General features: G+C 40.7%; 1 protein-coding gene across 10 annotated transcripts in view; it reads right to left on the reverse strand.

Moving 5' to 3' along the window:
• LOC143681660 (phospholipid-transporting ATPase IB-like) overlaps positions 1-11,286 on the reverse strand; it is a 232,010-nt gene extending 220,724 nt beyond the window's left edge. For 5 of the 10 annotated variants that reach the window (XM_077158874.1, XM_077158873.1, XM_077158876.1 and 2 more), the window contains exons 1-2: positions 11,159-11,286; positions 1,543-1,687 (exon numbers count right to left, since the gene is read on the reverse strand). In XM_077158874.1, coding sequence (XP_077014989.1) covers positions 1,543-1,646 — 104 coding nt within the window. In that variant the 5' untranslated portion in view covers positions 1,647-1,687; positions 11,159-11,286. Of the gene's footprint in view, positions 1-1,542; positions 1,688-11,158 lie in introns of those variants that run through there. The other 5 variants (XM_077158881.1, XM_077158880.1, XM_077158877.1 and 2 more) reach the window with 2 other exon arrangements.
• Positions 11,287-18,297: the final 7,011 nt, after the last annotated feature.

Consider the following 18,297-nt stretch of genomic DNA (forward strand, 5'->3'; position numbering starts at 1 on the left):
CTCATTGTACTATACAAACCAAAGACAACAGTGTGACAACATAAAAAAGAGAAAACAATACAATAGACCTATGGTCACATATGTGTTACATAAATGCCAAGAATTCATCAGAATGGGTAGAAATACAAACACAAAAAATATATGAAATGTGCAAGAAACATTCTTACAAATTGAGAATTCTTCCCAATAAAAGCTTACCCTTTTAGAAGAGGCAAACTAAAAGACAGAGGAAGAAAGGGGGGGAGTGGGGGAGGAAGAAAGGAAGGGGGGAAAGAAGGGAGGAAAAAAGAAAGAAAGAAGGAAAAGCGAGTAGGAAGGATTTGCAATATTATTATCGGTCAAAATTGAATTCAAACTAAAAAATATTAAGCAGGAAAAGAGTCTACTTTGTGATGACTGAGAGGACAAGTCACAGTGAAGATACAGTGCCCATTCTGCATCAATTCCCACAGTATTGGGGTTACCCGGTAAGGCGGCAGAGTATGACTACATTGATGAATGGCTTCCCTGAGGAACACTGAAACTGTCGGACCTGTCAGAACCAACCAGAATTCTGTGCCATCATCCAGAATAGACAGCAACTCAGTGAACCCACAGACAGGAAAATGAAAACCTAGGAGCAGTAAGAGACTGGCAGGATGGTTTTATTTGCCCTCGCCTCTCCCCCCTCTCAGCGCAGCGGTCTGTGGGACCACGGGGGTTTGGTGGCCGGGATGCTGGCTTCGCTATACATGGAAAGTAAATTGGATGTGTTTGCATATGAAACTCACCTGGCCCCTTGGGAGACTGATTCAAGGCTCATGTTTGGGTTAACGGACTCAGAGTTTACCTGGGACAGAGAAGCTGTGCAAAAAGGTGAAGCAGAGTGATGGATCCCAGCCAAGTTGGCCATGGCTACCTGGGGCACAAGACTGAGGTCGAAATGTCGAGCACAGCACTATGTTTCTCCTGGGAGTGGCGGTCCCGGCTCCCAGGAGGAGAAGCTGCGGAGAGACACTCTTTTTCTACAGGGGAAACATTCATGCACACTGGGAAATTCTTGAAAGCTCTGCACATGCCCAGGGCAAGAAGCTTGCTCAGGGACCTCTGAGAAGACCCTAACTATATTTGCCGTGGACTGATCCATCTGACTGGTATAAAATGGGCGAAGAACTGAAGGAGCACCTCAGTACAGCCTCCATCTATACAAAAACCCTGGGGAAAGGGGAGAAGTTCGAGAGTTGCAACAAAACTTCAAAGGTCCAGAATTCACCAGAAAAACCATAAGGCACACAAAGAAGCAAGAACAGGTGGCCATTTTGGACTTCTAACCTTCAAAACTGTAAGACAGAAAATTCCTGTGGTTTAAGCCCACCCATTTGTGGTATTTTGTAATAGCAGCCCTGGGAAACTAAGGCAGTTGTGAAAATGAAGATTTAAAGTCCCACGAGATTGGGGGCACTATTAGAGCCTGAAGCATAGACCCACATGAATGATCCCTGCAAGAGTTTTTCCAGGCAGAAGGTCACATGGAGGACAAAGGAGCACTTCTGCACTTCTCACCTGATCGAGTTTCCACAGAAATTGTTCTTAAGGGGCTCGTTGAAGTAAATGATGCGGAGCTTTGGCTCGTTTGAGCCTTGCAGATTTTGTCTCCAGTTCAGCATTTCATTGACCTTCTTAGAGCCCACAAAGCAACATACAGGTCCTGTGGCAAGAAAGGACAGGGACATTAAACCAAAAAACAAAGGAAGTCAGACTCCAGGGAGGCCACAAGCGCAACTCCACAGACATTAGCCGGAGCCGGGGCCCCAACTCCCAGCCCCTCTCTTGCTCACCCATGCCTCATCTTCTACCGCATCCACCAGCACCCCCTTCCCAGGCCCCACAGGCTCAGGCTGGGCACCCCAGAAAGGCCCTTGTGGTGAAGTGGGGCCCATCTGGGTGAAGGGCTCAGAAACAGAAAAAAGGGGAAGCCAGGGGGCGAGTAGGGGAAAGATGAAGTGGGAAGGCGGAATGGGAACCCACCTGAGATAGTCTTGGCTGCAGAGCAGCAGCTGCCTGGCCAGAAAGGAACCTCCCTAACTGAAAACAAATGGGATTTTTGATGACTGAGCCAGGGCAGGTTTTATGGTTTGGAATGAGAAGCAGAGGTCAGATGGGAAAAGGAGACGTGCCCTCAACACAGAGTGAGCTTCTTTGCACTGGAGCCCATGTGCCCGAGTCACCTCAGACCTGCAGTAATTGGAAATTGTTGTTGCCAAAGGTCTTGTGTTCAGGATTAGTGTGAAAATCCTCGTGTAAAGGGATCGTCCCACTATTATCTTATGTTTAGTTCAGCTGTTTCTCCGCGTGAATTTCACTAACCACTCATCCACCTGGGCGGTGGAGAACCTAAGGTGGCTGACAGTTTGCTAAGCAGCTACTGAAGAGTCCAAACCACCACAGTGGAAGGTCTGCTCTGCAGGTCCCCCCATGAGGTGAGCTGACCTCCTGCCAGCTGAGGCAGGACAGGCTGTTGATGACCAAGTGTTTCCACCTGAAAGGACTAAGCCGGGCTACTCTCCAGATTACCCACTAAATACCTCCCACCACCCCGACACATCTCTTAGCAAATAACTGGTTCATTAACATGGCCCAATTTACACAGTTGCAGATTCATCATCATGATCATTTCTTGGAACATTTGCATCTATTCAGAAAAAGAAATAAATAGAAAACAGGGAAAAAAGGCACAATTTAAAGAGAGTTATAATAAAAACTGAGCCACCGTGAGACTTACACAGTCCTTTGCCCAAAACATGAGGAAATATGAGGAACAAGAGATTTTTTGTTTTTGCATATCAGAAGAGTGATGTTGTAAAGTGGATGAAAATAATGGAAAAATGCATTTCCTTTCAAGGAAAGGAATTCAATATAGGCATTATGAAACAAGAAATTCAAAAAATGGAAATACACCTTGATTTTAGCCTGATACCCATCCCTGACTTCCAGAACTGTAAGATAATATATTTGTGTGATTTAAACCATTTAGGTTTATAGTAATTTTTACCACAGTAATAGAAAACAAGACACTGATGATCAGAAATTTAAAATTCTGCTTAGCAAAAGATACAACATGAAAAGACAAGCAACTGACTAGGAGAAAATATTTGGAAATATACATCTGACAGCTAGCTTGGATCCAGAATATGCAAAGAACTCTCTCCATGTTATAAGAGACAACTCCAATTTTTACAAAATTCTTTAACAGAAATTTTATCAAAAAGATATGAATAGGAAAAAAAGCACATTATAAGATGCTAATTACTAAAAATAATAATAAAAGATGCTAATTATTGTTAGTCATTAGTGAAGTGAAAAATGAAAATGAGATCCCACTACATGTCTCACTAAAATGACTACAATTAAAAGGATTGACTATACCACGCATTGTCAAGGATATGGAGGAAGTGAAATTCTCATATACTGCTGATGAGAACGCAGAACGATATAACCAATAGGCAAAACAGTTTCACTGTTAACCTTACACCTACCATACAATCAGCTATTACTGAACTTTATGTTACAGCTATCATATATTTTATATACACTTATATTGAAAACCCCACCAGACAAGGCCATGATAATCTTTTCTAAGAGGAAAAGAAGATACTCTTTCATCTTTAACCAATTCTCTACCATTTCTGTTGCTTTTACTTCATTCCTAAGATTCAAATTTCCTTCTGGTATTGTTTCCATTCAGCCTATAAACTTTCTCTAGCATTTTAGAGCAGTTTTGCTGGTGACAAAATCTCTCAATGTTCTTTATATGAGAATTTCTTTGTTTTGCTTTCATTCCTATAGAATGTTTTCATCACATATAGAACTCTGGGTCTACTGAGCTGGTTTTCCTTCAACACTTCAAAGTGGTTTCCACTGTCTTCTGGATTCCATGGTCTCTGATGAGAAATACATGGTCATTCAAATTATTTTTGCCCTATATAAAATGTGTTATTTTTCACCAGGATTTTTTAAGACATTTTTATCTTCGGTTTTTAACAATTTGACTGTGATATGTCTAGGAATCATTTTCTTTGAGTTTATTGTGTTTGGCCATCAGTGAGCTTCTTGAATATGTAAATATGTGTTTCTTGCCAAATTTGGAGATTTTTCAGCCATTATTTCTTCCATATTTTTGGCACCAGTTTTTCCCTACTTCTCCGGTTACTCCAATGACATGAAAATTAGAACTTTTAACATTTTCCCATCAATCCATGAAGCTCTGTTGGATTTCCTTCAGTCTTACATCTTTTGTGTTCTTCAGAATGGATAGCTTTTACTAATCTACCTCAAGTTTGCTCCTCAAATCTACTCTTTTCTCTTAGACACTTTCCTCCTTCTCTCTGTTTTACTGCTGAGCTCATCCAGTGAAATTTTTTATTTCAGAATTGTATTTTACTATTGCAGACTTTCTATTTGGTTCATTTTTATACTTTCTATTTATCTGCTGAGAACTTATTTCTTTCAATTCAAGTCACCTGAAGGAGATGATTTAAAGTCTTTCTCTGAGAATTCCAACATCTAGGCCATCCTTAATTAACCTTTATCAGATTGCTTTTTCCTTGAGGAATGTTTACATTTTCATAGTTCTTTTCTATGTCAAATGATTTTGGACCATATCCTAACAATGTTAATGTTAGTTTGCACAGACTCTAAGTCTGTTATAATCCTACGGAGAACGTTGATTTGTTTTGTTTTATTTTATTTTAGCAAACCAATGACCTGGTTTGGTTCAGACCACAAATTCTGTCTCCCCTTCCGAATGTAGTGATTCTAGTCTCAGGTTGGTTTTCAAAGTCTTTGAAATGATGCTTGGGTCTGTTTCATGCATATGCTACTCACAGCTTACTCTGACACTTGGGAATTGTTTCAAACATCAGTTCAGTTGTCAAACTCTCTGCCATGCTGCTTTAAGTCTGCCCTCTTCCTGCACAGCTCAGGGATAAGCCCAAGACTTGTGTGGATTCGTACCCAGGATTAGGGGACCCCTATTTTCAGCTTGCTCCTCCATGATATCCCCCCTCTATGCTCTCCAGGGTGCAGGGCCACCTTTTTCCTGATTCCCATGGCTAGGGAAAAATGGCATTTATATCAAATTACTGGAGCCCATGCTGTCGTTTCACCATTCAACTCCATGGTGTGATTACTTCTCGATGTGCTGATTCCCTCCACAATCTGCTGAGTTTTTACTTTTCAAAGTGTTAAGTAATTGCTTTTCATATTTTGTTCAGAGGTTTTGGTGGTAATCAATAGTGAATACAGACATGGGTGGGTTTATTCCATCGTGGATGGAATTGGAGCCAGGGTGGTCTTTTTAATAAATGGTTTTAGGTCAGTTGGATAGCCACATTAAAAAAAAAAAGGAAACTTGATCTCTATATACTGTACTCAAAATCATTTACAAATGGATTGCAGGTATAAATGAAGAGAATAATATAATAAAGCTTCCAAAAGATACCCGAGGAGAATATCTTCAAGATCTTGGATTAGGAAACTGTTTAAATAGGACAAAAAGTAGTAAACAATACCTTAAAGGACCAAAAATCCAAGACAAATTTTAAAAGAAGAGGAAAGGGGGGGGAAATTAGTAGAGAATTGCCCTAAAAAGATATGAAATAGCCACTATTAAACCATTGTAATTAAACTCTGTACTATTAGGTAAGGGATAGAAAAATAAACCAAGGACTAGAAAGCACATTAACTACATCAGCCTGATAAATGATGAGTGTGTCACAAGGCATTAGGATAAGAACAATCCATTCTGAAAATGATGCTGGAATAACTGGTCAACAAAAACAAATTTTACCTGTACCCTAACAATACTCACAAAAAACACTCCTGATAGGCTAAGGGCTTAAATGTGAAAATCAAATCCTTAAAATTTTGATACAATATATTAGTTAAATCTTTATGAAATTAAGAGATGGGAAAGATTTCTTGGAAAAGTTTCATAAAATACAAAAAATAAAATATTAATCAGGCTTCATTAAAACAAAGAAAATTTTCATATTAAAACAGTAAGTAAGATTTCAAAACAAACCACATTGCTTTTAGAATATATTTGTAATGTATATAACTAACAAAGATTTCCTGTCCAAACTATTTAAAGTGCCCAAACCATTTAAAGAATCACTTTTAAAATTGAGAAAAGCACGAGGAAAATTAATGAACAAAGGATATAAATAGGTGATTAATTCAGAGAAGAAAAGAACCACATGGCTCCTATGATATGAAAATATGTTCAAGCTCTATCAATCTTTAACTAAAGTTAAAAAATACCACAGTGCTAAGTGCTGGCAATGATGCGGGGAAGAAACCCACGTACTACAGGTAGGAGTGTGGATTGATACAACCATTTTAGAGAACAAGTTTAGGTTGCACATGTCCTAAAATTCAGTATTTCTACTTCTAGTAATAGCTTTAAAAAATATATGTAAGATGGAATTATCTAAAATTGAGAATGTTGATGGACTGTGGACTTGGGGCCCTCTGCGTGGTGCCCAATGAATGCAGGTGGCTGAAGGATGCACTGACGGAGAAGTAGATTGGAGAATGATGGTGTATACTTATGAACGAAGGCTGTGCTGCTACAAAAAGGAACATTGTCATGAGGCATGCAACGATGTGAATGAACGTGTGGGATATTGGTAAGACAAAATAAGTAAAAAACAAAAAATCAACAATGGGATGGTCACCTTTAGAAAATGCTTATAAGAAAACAAGGGCCTAGATTGTAAGCTTTTAGAGCAGACACAATAAGTCCAGAGTAGTGATTATTATTGCTGGATTTTGAGAGGCTGTTTTATATATATAACCTGATATTTAGAGATAAGAATGAAGCCGAACAGGTTGGGGTTAAAGTAATTCAGAACATAGGGGTAAGGAAGACAGTGTCTATATTTTAGAACCACACATACTCCTTGAGACCAATGGAAGAAAGATTTATTTGATCTGGAACTGAAATTTTCAGTAGTGCATAATCTAATTCAACCTATCTGTATAGCTCATTTGAACAACTGAAACACAGAGAGCACAGAATGAGAAAGAGGTCCTTTAATCCTGTATAGATTATTGTAATGATAGGAAACATCCTAGAGCATATTACACAGATAATCAAAAAGTATTGGCAAAGTCCCCTGAGGGAGGAGAGAAAGACAAAAGAATTATTAAACCTTACCATCAGGGAATCCCCTGATACTGTGTCAAACTTTAGGGACATCCAAATCAATAGGCCATGCCCTCAATCATGAGGCTTACTCTCGTGAAGCTCATATAGGTAGCGGAGAACTTTAGACTACCTATAGGCATGCCTAAGAGTTAGTTCTGGAGGACCTCTATTGTTGCTCAGATGTGGCCTCAGTCTCTCTAAGCCCAACTCTGCTAGTGAAATCATTGCCCTCCCCCTTACATGGGACATGACATCCAGGGGGGAAAGTCTCCATGGTGATGTGGGAGAGGACTCCCAGGGATGAATCCAGACCTGGCACCATGGAATCCTGACCAAAAGGGGGAAAATAAGTGTAATTAATAAAGTATCAGTGGCAGAGAGAGTTCAAATAGAGTTGAGAGGCTACTCTGGAGGTCACTCTTATGCAAGCTTCAGTTAGACATTGCTACCATCAGAACCTGCCAACCCCCAACCAGGACCATCCCAGCCAATCCTAAAGAACACCTAGGACAATTTATGAGATTCTACAAGGGTCCCAGGACTAGAGTAACTTGCCAGAAACCTACAACCTCCAGATGGGTCTCTGGTCCAGATAAGTCCTGAAACCTAGCTCAGCTTTTCCAGAACATCAGATCGTTCCATCTCCCTACCCCATATTAGAGACAGACCCTTCCAATAGCAAAAATTTAGAATTTTTGTTATTCTAAACAAAACAGTGAGAGGTATGGAAAGGTCAAAGGTGATGGTGGATTTATACATAGAAGATAGGACTTAACAAATTAATATGAATGCTGAATCATTAAATTGATATCTCTTTTAGTCTCCTGTATTTTAGAGCAGCTAGAAGTAAAAACCTAAAATTGTGAAATTGTAACCCATGTCAATGTCTGAAATATGTTCTACAACTAATTGTGGTGCTGTGCTTTGAAATTTATAGCTTTTTTTGTATATATGTCATTGTTCACCAAAAAGAAGGAAAAAAAGTCGATTGTGATGATAAAAAAGTATTTAAGCCCACTAGCCTCCTATATTCTGGAGCAGCTAGAAGGAAAAATATGAGGATTGTATGGCAGCCTATGACAAATTCTGGAATCTATCATGTAACCACTTTTTGAAGAGTGCTTTGAAAACTATTGCTTTTTTATTTCTTTGCTTTGTATATATGTTATACTATACAATAAAAAATGTTTAAATATAAATATATGTAATGAAGGAGATATGAACAAAGATGTGCATTGTAGCACTGTTTATAATAGTGAGAAAAAAAAACGGGAAAACTTAAATACCCATCAGCAGAGGGATAGATAACTGTGCTGGTTTGAAAGTATTAGGTACCCCAGAAAAGCCATGTTTTAATTCTGATTAAATCTTGTAGAGACAGCCTTTTCTTTCAATCCTGATTCAATACTGTAGGGCAGAAAGTTTTGATTACATTATCTCCATGGAGCCGTGACACACCCAATTGTGGGTGTGGTCTTTGGTTAAATGCAGTTGTGATTCCACCCATTCCAGGTGGGTCTTGATTAGTTTATTGGAATCCTTCAAGAGAGGAAACATTTTGGAGAGAGACAGAAGCAACAGAAGTGGCAGAAATGTCAGAGCTGATAGAAACTTCAGAGCAAAGCTGACACAGATGTGGACACATGGAGAATAGATACACGTGTTTGGAGATGCTTGGAGCCCAGTAGACATTGCCATGAGATATTAACCAAGCCAGAACCTAGAGAGAGCCAAGGGAAGCCAAGAGATGAAAACCAGCCCTGGAGAAGTAAAGGGGGGAACTTACACAGGAACAGAGACTGAAAGCAACAGAGCCTAGGAGCAAGGGACCAGCAGATGCCAGCCACATGACTTCCCAGCTGACAGAGGTGTTCCTGACCCATCGGCCTTTCTTGAAGGTAACCTCTTGTTGGTGCTTCAACTAGGACACTTTCACTTACTTAGAACTGTAAACTGATAACTTATTAAATTTCCCTTTTTAAAAGTCATTCCATTTCTGGTATATCGCATTCTGGCAGCTTACAAACTAGAACAATAACTAAAACCCACCTAATTGTGTGATGAAATGTAACAGAGACATTAAAAAATGTGACTGTCATTTTGCTGGTTTGTCCAGAGTGATGCCCCGATGAATCCCAGAGTGATTCGATCAGTGAGTGGAAAAGTATCTGCAAAGCCCCCTTCAGGGAGTGGTGAGAACGGGGAGAAATTCAACTTCCCCAAGTTGAATTCTTGATATTCTCACAAGCAGTGTGGACAACCAAAGCTATAGGCAGAGCCCCCAGTCTTGGGGTTTGTTCATGTGAAACTTAACCCCACAAAGGATAGGTCAAGTCTACTTAAAATTTAGGCCTAAGAGTCACCCCCAAGAGAGCCTCTTGTTGCTCAGATGTGGCCTGTCTCTCCAGCCAAAACAACGAGCAGTCTCACCACCCTACCCCTCTCTACGTGGGGCATGACTCCCAGGGGTGTGGACCCTCCTGGCAACGTGGGACAGAGATCTTGGAATGAACGGAGACTCAACATCAAGGGATTGAGAAAAACCATGGAATGAGCTGAGACTTAGCATCAAGGGATTGAGAAAACCTTCTCAACCAAAAGGGGGAAGAGTGAAATGAGACAAAGTGTCAATGGCTGAGAGATTCCAAACAGAGTCGAGAGGTTATCCTGGAGGTTATTCTTATGCATTAAGTAGATATCATCTTGTTATTCAAGATGTAATGGAGAGGCTGGAGGGAACTGCCTGAAAATGTAGATCTGTGTTCCAGTAGCCATGTTTCTTGAGGATGATTGAATAATGATACAGCTGTCACAATGTGACTGTGTGATTGTGAAAACCTTGTGTCTGATGCTCCTTTTATCTACCCTGTCAACAAAGGAGTAGAACATATGGAATAAAAATAAATAATAGGGGGAACAAATGCTAAAATAAATTTAGTTTGAAATGCTAGTGATCAATGAAAGCAAGGGGTAAGGACTATGGTAGGTATAATCTTTTTTTTTCTTTCCTGTGTTCATTTTATTTCTTTTTCTATTGTCTTTTTATTTTGTTTTCTGAATTAATGCAAATGTTCTAAGAAATGATGAATATGCAACTAAGTGATGATATTGTGAGTTACTGATTATGTATGTTGTTTTATTTTATTTTCTTAATTAATTTTTTTTAAAGTGAACAGCAAAAAAAAGTGACTGTCAATAAATAACTGATACATAAATAAATAGATCTCAAAAGCATTAAAAGAGGTGTGAAATGGATTGATATAAGACACATACTCTGCAAATCATCTGTGTAAACCTTTAATAACTTACCTACAATATTATATCTTGCTAATGGAGCTGTAGATGTAGTTTTAGACATATAAGTGGACCAGAATGGCAGACAACCCATTCATAATGGTAGCTGCCTATGAGTAGGGGGGCGGGGGGGGCCACCCTGGAAATGATGGTTAAGCAAAGTTTTTGTTTTGCTTCATCACCAATGATTTTTTTCTTTTAGACACACACACAAAGTGAAAAAGTATGGGGAGAGAGGGAAAATCCTGAAAGCAAATATAACAAAATGCTTTTATTCTGAATGCTAAAAATATTTGTTGAATTTTACACACTGGCACAGACACACACACACGCACACATCATATCTTATATAGACACCAACAGTACCAGGTCCAAACTACCAGAATGTTTACAAGCAGTGGGTAAATTACATGAGTTTATCATCTCAATTTACTATTTCTCTGAACTTTTAAGGTACAGGACATTGATTTCATCTCTCAACCTCCTCTCAAACCTCTCCCACAGTCTTTTGAGGGCAAGAACCTGGAATATAAGAGGAGGAGTCACAGACTTTGTCTGAGCAGAGCCAGGACGTTTGAGAATGTAACCAAGTTCAGTTACTCTAACAGTTGTGGGCAGCTGCGGTGCTTAAAGGGACAGCGCAAGATCGGAAAAAGGGGCTTCCCAGCTACTCACCGGTCTTAGGCTGGGAGACCTCTTTGCCTAGAAAACTTGTCTTCTTAGGGGAAGCATCCTGAATGTGGTCTCAGACGTGGTCCCCTGGCCTCCTCCTGGAATGACAGGGAAGCCTTCCCAGCCTGCCCCTTGGAATTCTGGCACAGTTGAGAGGTCAGCCCTTCCCTCCAAGCTGAGCTTCTCACCCAGGGCGGCCTGGTCTACTGCGCCTTCCACACTCACAAACCATGTTGTCCTCACCCTCCAAGTCCCTCCACTCTTTGACTCAGCCTGGACAGATGAAAGAGACCTTCTTTATTTAGAAGACAACTCACCTTTCTTCCAAGTGGTGAAAAGAATACATAATGGACCCTACTAAGAACCGATCACATCAGGGCAATATATCACCCCAAACAAGATGAATTCCATGTATGTTTGAATATTGACCATTTTTGCCAATGCTGATATAGTCGAAGTCAACATTTCTCCAACTGCATGGTCTCAGGAGCCCTTTGTACTCTTTAAAATGCTGAAGGACCCAAAGAACTATTGTATAGATATATTATTTGTTATTTACAATATTAGAAATTATAACTGAGGGGGAAATTTTTAATATTCACTTATTAATGTGTTTTAAAACACATAATAAACCCTTTACAATTTAACATAAACGTTTTATGAAAATTACGACATTGTCTAAAACACAAAATAATTGGTGAGAAGAGTGGCATTTTTTTTTTTTTGAGTGGCATTATTTTGCATTTTGTATTCATGTCTGGTGTAACAGAAGACAACTGGGAGTAAATTTAGAAAATCCAGCCTCAACAAATATGCAAATATCAAAAAGGGGGAATATTTCAATAGTATTTTCAGATAATTGTAAAATATTCATCTCCAAAAGCTTAGTTGCATTGTGCAATGCGCAACCACATCAGTGAACTTTTCATACTGTTACTTTAAAAATCCATTGCATACTTAAAATGAATGGATCTTTTACATGAATGATTTTCAAAACATAAGTCATTCATGACTGGAATATGAGCTCTAGTCACTGAGTTATGCAGAACTTTGAAATCACATTTGTTAATTTCATCTCTGATCTCATCTGAAAAGCCTTTACATATCGGGAAGTTGTTCCATCATGGAGTTGGATACAAATTTTCTAAAATTCTAATTTTCACTTGAAAATGCAAATGTGATCACTACCAACAATACTATGAGTTATGTTTCTTGACGAGGCCCCCTTGCTTCATTTGCTTTTGACAAAGTGCCTATCAAATATCCAGGACTGAATAAATCTAGTTTGTCCATCAACCATTCTTTCAAGTTAAAAAGGTGTTCCCTGAAAAAAGTGGTTCATTCAGCTGACAACTCAAAAGTGTTTTTCCTCAAGACAAATATCTTACTTCAGTGCACAGAAGAGGTGCTGCCTGGGTGTCTCATTCCATTTTATTACACAGGACATCAAAAAGATGTGCATGCGGGCTTCAGGATTTAATAAAATTGACAATGTTTGCTGTTTCATCAAGAGCTATTCTAAGTGAAACTGGGTTGTTATTTTTCTGAAAGTGCACAACAGTGAAAAACACAATGTGCAAGGCACCCACAGTCTTAGCAACCATTGCTTGTGCTCCAGTAGTGCAAATGTGAACTCCTTGAAGGAAGCAAACGACATTTTGTAGTATTATGAAAATACTCTTGCAGACGCCCAGAAGTGTCTGGTCTAAGTAAATAAAATGTGCATATTGACTTTTTTTAAAATGCCATTTGTCAAGCACTCATTCACCTGGTAGCATATTACTATTTAGATGTACATTCCATCATGGAGCTTAAGTTATATGACCCAACAAGGGATTTTTCCAAGGAGCAGCTGTACGACACATGAAATGTTATTTTCTTCCCTAAAACAAAAAGAAAAGTTAAGAGTGAAACAGCAACAAGCAGAGCAACGGTTGAGAGGCAGCAGTTTCTTCCCATAGCTCTCAGCCAGCCTCGTGGGAAACGCTGTGTGTCTCAGTTTGCAAGGGCTGCTATGACAAATATCACATGCTGGTGGGCTTCGACAAGAGGAACTGATGGTCTCACGGCTTTGACGGCTGGAAGCCCAACATCAAGGGATTGGCAGGGCTTTCTCCTGGAGTCTGTGCAGTTCGGGCAAGCCTCTGTCCTCTGTCATGTGGTGATCTGTGGGTATGTGTATCTGCTCCTCTAGTTTCCATTGGCGTCTAGCTTTCACTAACCACCTGCATCTAAATTTCCTTGGCTTATAAAGGCTCCCGTCAAATGGATTAAGGCCCCCACCCTCATTTAGTTTGGCCTCATCTAAATAGGCTCTTTAAAGATCCTATTCACAAATGACTCCACACCTTAACTAATAACGTCTTCAAAGGTTCTACTTACAAATGCGCTCACACCCACAGGACAAGGGTTAGATCTTGACCATGTTCTTTGTGGGGACACAATTCAATCCCTACACCATACAAAACACATCCCTGGTACTCAGGTGGGACCCTCCCGGGCCAGGGATCACAGCAACCCTTGGGCTTCCCTAATGCCAAGGGGGTGTGAGTTGGTACAAATGAGAATGACCATCAAATATAGTCAAAATCACTGAGTATGTAGAAGTGATAACACTGAGCTTTTCTGATGCATTTCAAGATGATGTTACTGAAATAATTAAAGAAAGTGAATCACAAATCATAAGGATATCCTCAGTGTTAATAATTCCTCATTTTCTGGAGTGTCCAGGCACCAGGAGATGCTCGAGCTACTGCCTGGGACTCCGGGTTTCTCCCCCGGTGGGGCAGTTCTCTACCGCTCAGCCTCACCCCCCTCCCAAAGTGGAATATGAATCTCCCCAGTTCCACAAATTCAGCCGATACGCAGTTATCTTGCATTGTAGCGTTAACTGCAGGCTTAGGACCAGTAAAGGGAAATGAGAACAGAGCAGGGGACACCTTCAACAGCAGACCTTGCTGCTCTCCTGGTGGGCCACTTACCCCAGCAGTGTGCATTGCAGCCGAAAAACCATCTCCCCTATAGGGGGTCCTCGGGTCCTGTCTTTGATCAGTGAAAAAAAAAAACAAAAAAACAGCAAACAGAAGGCAGCAACTGCATTTCATCTGAGGTGCCCCTGCCCACAGAGAAGCTAGTGGCCTCTTCTGCTTCTGGTCCACTCTCCACGCACTGCTGAGCAGAACTCCCTGGATCCAAAGCCTCCCTTATCTCCTTGGCCAGTAAAATCAAGTTCTGAGTTTCAAAAAGAGCACGTGGACGCTCCCGGGCCCTCTCTCCTGTCATTCCACTCTTTCATGAGAGGATCCAGGTGCTCACTAGTTTCCAGGGGCCAGCATGCGCCCTGCACACCTGTGACAGTGCCCTCCCCTGGCAAATGCCTACTCCCGCCCAGGTCATCTCCTCCCTGCAGCCTTCCCTGATTTTCCCCACCTCCTGTGTGCCCCTGTCCCACAGACCTACCCTTATCTCTCTTTTTTTATTTATTTTATTTACAAACACTCGATATCCACCTAACATACACTCCTCCTTGCCCCCCCATCCCAATCTCATCTACTTTCTACCTCTGCAAATTTGCTATTTCTGGACATCTAGGTGGCATCATACAATATTTGTCACTATGTGCCTTGCTTATTTCATTGAGCACAATGTTTTCAGGGGTCTTTTGTGTCTCAGAATTTCATTCTTTCTTTCTTATGGGCAAATAATATTCTACTGTGTGTGTGCCAGTAATTGTTTATCCATTCATTTGTTGATGGACCCTTATTTCGTGCTTTGCACTACTGTGAATAGCCCTGGCGTACACATATCTATCTGTGACCCTGCTTTCACTTTCCTTGTGTAGATACCTCGAAGTAGAAGTGTCAGAATATACCTACCTCTCCATCACTAAGACCATGCTGTGGAGGGATTTAGCAACATACATGTCTAATTGCCAGGCCAGATTTCCTCAAGGGCATGGACTGCTCTTTATTAGTTGTTTTGGGTGCTGCAAGTAGAAGGCACACAGTAATTTTTGTTGAGTTAATAAAACAAATAAATGCCTTGTACAGTTCATGAAAGGAAGAACTCACATAAATGATGGATGGCTCTTTAAAGCCATCTGCTACAAATGGACAGAAGAATTAGACAGCTCTTCTACCAAACAGTGATTTACATTTGTCTACCTGTCCTGTCCCTCACAGGTAAACCACACGCATTTCTTCCTGTGGTCAAAGGAGAAGTTTCCCACTGCCATCTACACGTGCCCATTGGGTGCGAGATGGGGTGGTGACTGTGCTGCATGCCCTGGGAAGCAGCTTGCTCTAGTTCAGCATCATCACCCCAAGTGTGCAAGGTTTGCGTCCCTCAAGAAGTCTGAAAAGTGAATTTTTCATGGAGTCATTTCAAATAGGAAATCAGAACTTTGTGGAACAAAAAGAGTTCGCTCCCCAGCTCTCATTTTTTAAGTCACACGATATGATGTGACTTATGACTTATGACTTAGGTTCTGGTGTCAGCTTGGCCAAGTGATGATGCCCAGGGCTCTGGGCAGGCAGGCACTGGCCTGACTGTTGCTGCAAGGATATTTCGTGGCTGGTTGATAAACCGGAAGCTGGTGTATTAAACCATGTGGTTGATTACATCTGTGACCAACTAAGGAGTGCCTCCCACAGCAAGATAATCCAATCAGGTGGAGGCTTTTCAGGGAGAAGAGAGACTCTTTTACTGCTTCTTCAGCCAGTGAGGCTCTCCTGTAGATTTCGTCCAGACCCTTCATTGGTGCCACCAGCTTTACAGCCTGCCGTACAAATCTTGGGCTCTTCCATTCCCATGGTTGCGTGAGCCACCTTTATAAATCTCATATTGACAGATCTCTTCTGTTGGTTCTTTCTCTAGAGAATCCTAACACACACCACTTGCGGCAAACATGTTAATCACAGAAAGGGTCATAGGGACAGGTTGCATTCCTCTGGTTCAGATAGGATGACAATGAAGAAGTGGATAAAAGTTTCCAAAATACTGTGGGCATGTGTTCTATTGCCATGGAAGAGCCTGTCCATGTGTCCAGTGGTAGTACTGGAATGGCCTGTCTGAGCCCAGCTTGGAAGATGGAAGACGGTTGTTTGAGAAATCAGTATGTGAACAAGCTGTTTCCCAACCATGTGTAATAGGACTTCATATGATTGCCAGGAATGGGAGTTGCTTTCACCAGACGAGGAGGTGGTAGGGAGTTTGTTTGTCTGTGTGGGTCAATGAAAAGGGAAAAAGATGGAGAGTGTTCTGGTTTGCTAGCTGCCAGAATGCAATATACCAGAAATGGAATGACTTTTAAAAGGGGGAATTTAATGAGTTGCTAGTTTACAGTTCTAAGGCCGAGAAAATGCCCCAAATAAAACAAGTCTATAGAAATGTCCAATCAAAGGCATCCAGGGAAAGATACCTTGGTTCAAGAAGGCCGATGAAGTTCAGGGCTTCTCTCTCATCCGGAAGGGCACATGGCGAATACGGCGTCACCTGCTAGCTTTCTCTCCTGGCTTCCAGTTTCATGAAGCTCCCCGGGAGGCGTTTTCTTTCTTCATCTCCAAAGGTCACTGGCTGGTGGACTCTCTGCTTCATGGTGCTGCAGCATTCTCTGCTCTGCTCTCTCTGAATCTCTCGTTCTCCAAAATATTTCCTCTTTTATAGGACTCCAATAAACCAATCAAGACCCACCCAAATGGGTGGAGACATGTCGTTCCTTAATCCAGTTTAACAACCACTCTTGACTAAATCACATCATCCAGGGAGATGATCTCATTACAGTTTCAAACATACAACATTGAATAGAGATTATTCTACCTGTATGAAATGGGATTTATATTAAAACATGGCTTTTCTTAGGGGGCATATTTCCTTTCAAACCAGAACAGAGAGTAAAGGGAAAGGTATAACCCTGAGTTGACCTGAAGTCTCTAGTGAGAGAGGCTTTATGGCCAGAAGATAACTAAGCTGTTTTCATTCATTTACTCATTCAAATAGATATTTATTAAGTACATACTCAGTGCTGACACAGGTCAAAATGCTGGGGATACAGCAGTGAACAAAACAGACAAATACCCCTCACTAGGGGAGCTTACATTCTATTGAAGGCAGGGGAAGGGGTGTTCAGAAAATACCAAAAAAAAAAAAAGAGCAAAATGTTTGGAATTTTAGCCTTTCTAAGAGAAAGGCTTCTCTTAGAAGGAGAAAAAGTGAGAGAAGTGATAGGGAGAGCGATGCACAGGGTGGGAAGACTTCGTTTTAATTCTGAGCAAGTGGACACAGTTGCCGGCTTCTGAGCAGAGGGGAGGGGACTGACATTTGACAGCAAGGCCTTGGGCCCTTCGTGAGGAATAAACTCAAAGGGCCGAGGGCAGAAGCCAGGAGAGCAGGTTGGAAGCCATTGCAGGATGCAGGTGACAGATGAGAGGGGCTTGGCTCAGGCAAGCAGCTGTGGAGATGGGGACAACTGGACAGATTCTGGATTTTATTTTTCCCTAACATTTTATTTTGAAAGTTTTCAAATCTGCAGAAAAATTGAAAGAGTAGTACAACACCACCCATTATCTTTCACCTAGTTGTACCAATTACTAACATTTACCATATTTGCAATATCTCTATGTCTGTCCCTATATATCTGCAGATAGATATATAGAGGGGGAATGTGAAACCATCTGAAATAGTTAACAGACAACACACAGAATATAGTCAACTGTGGAACTGTTTACTAAATATTTCAGTGTGTGTCTTCTAAGAACAGGCATGCTCTCTGATATCCACAACCCTGTTATCTCTCTCAAGATATTTAATACTGGTTTTGAATAATATTGTCTAATATAACAGTACCTATAAATTTCCTAATTGCCTCAATGACGGCTTATGTAACTGGGTATTTTTTTTCCAATCCAGGAGTCAATCGAGTATCAAACAATGTATTTAGTCTCTTTGGTCTAGAACATTTCCTCCACCTTTCTTTTTGTGTTTCGTGACATTGACATTTTTGAAGAGTTTAGACTGTTCAAGTATTTCTCGATTTGTTAACTCAAATTAGACTCAGATTAAAAATTTTTGGCAAGTGTACTGCATAGGACAGCTTTTGGCCTCCTCAGTGCATTACATTAGGAGCCTAAAATATCAGTCTGTCC

Source organism: Tamandua tetradactyla, chromosome 4, assembly GCF_023851605.1.
Source record: "Tamandua tetradactyla isolate mTamTet1 chromosome 4, mTamTet1.pri, whole genome shotgun sequence".
In the NCBI taxonomy this organism is placed as follows: Eukaryota; Metazoa; Chordata; class Mammalia; order Pilosa; family Myrmecophagidae; genus Tamandua; species Tamandua tetradactyla.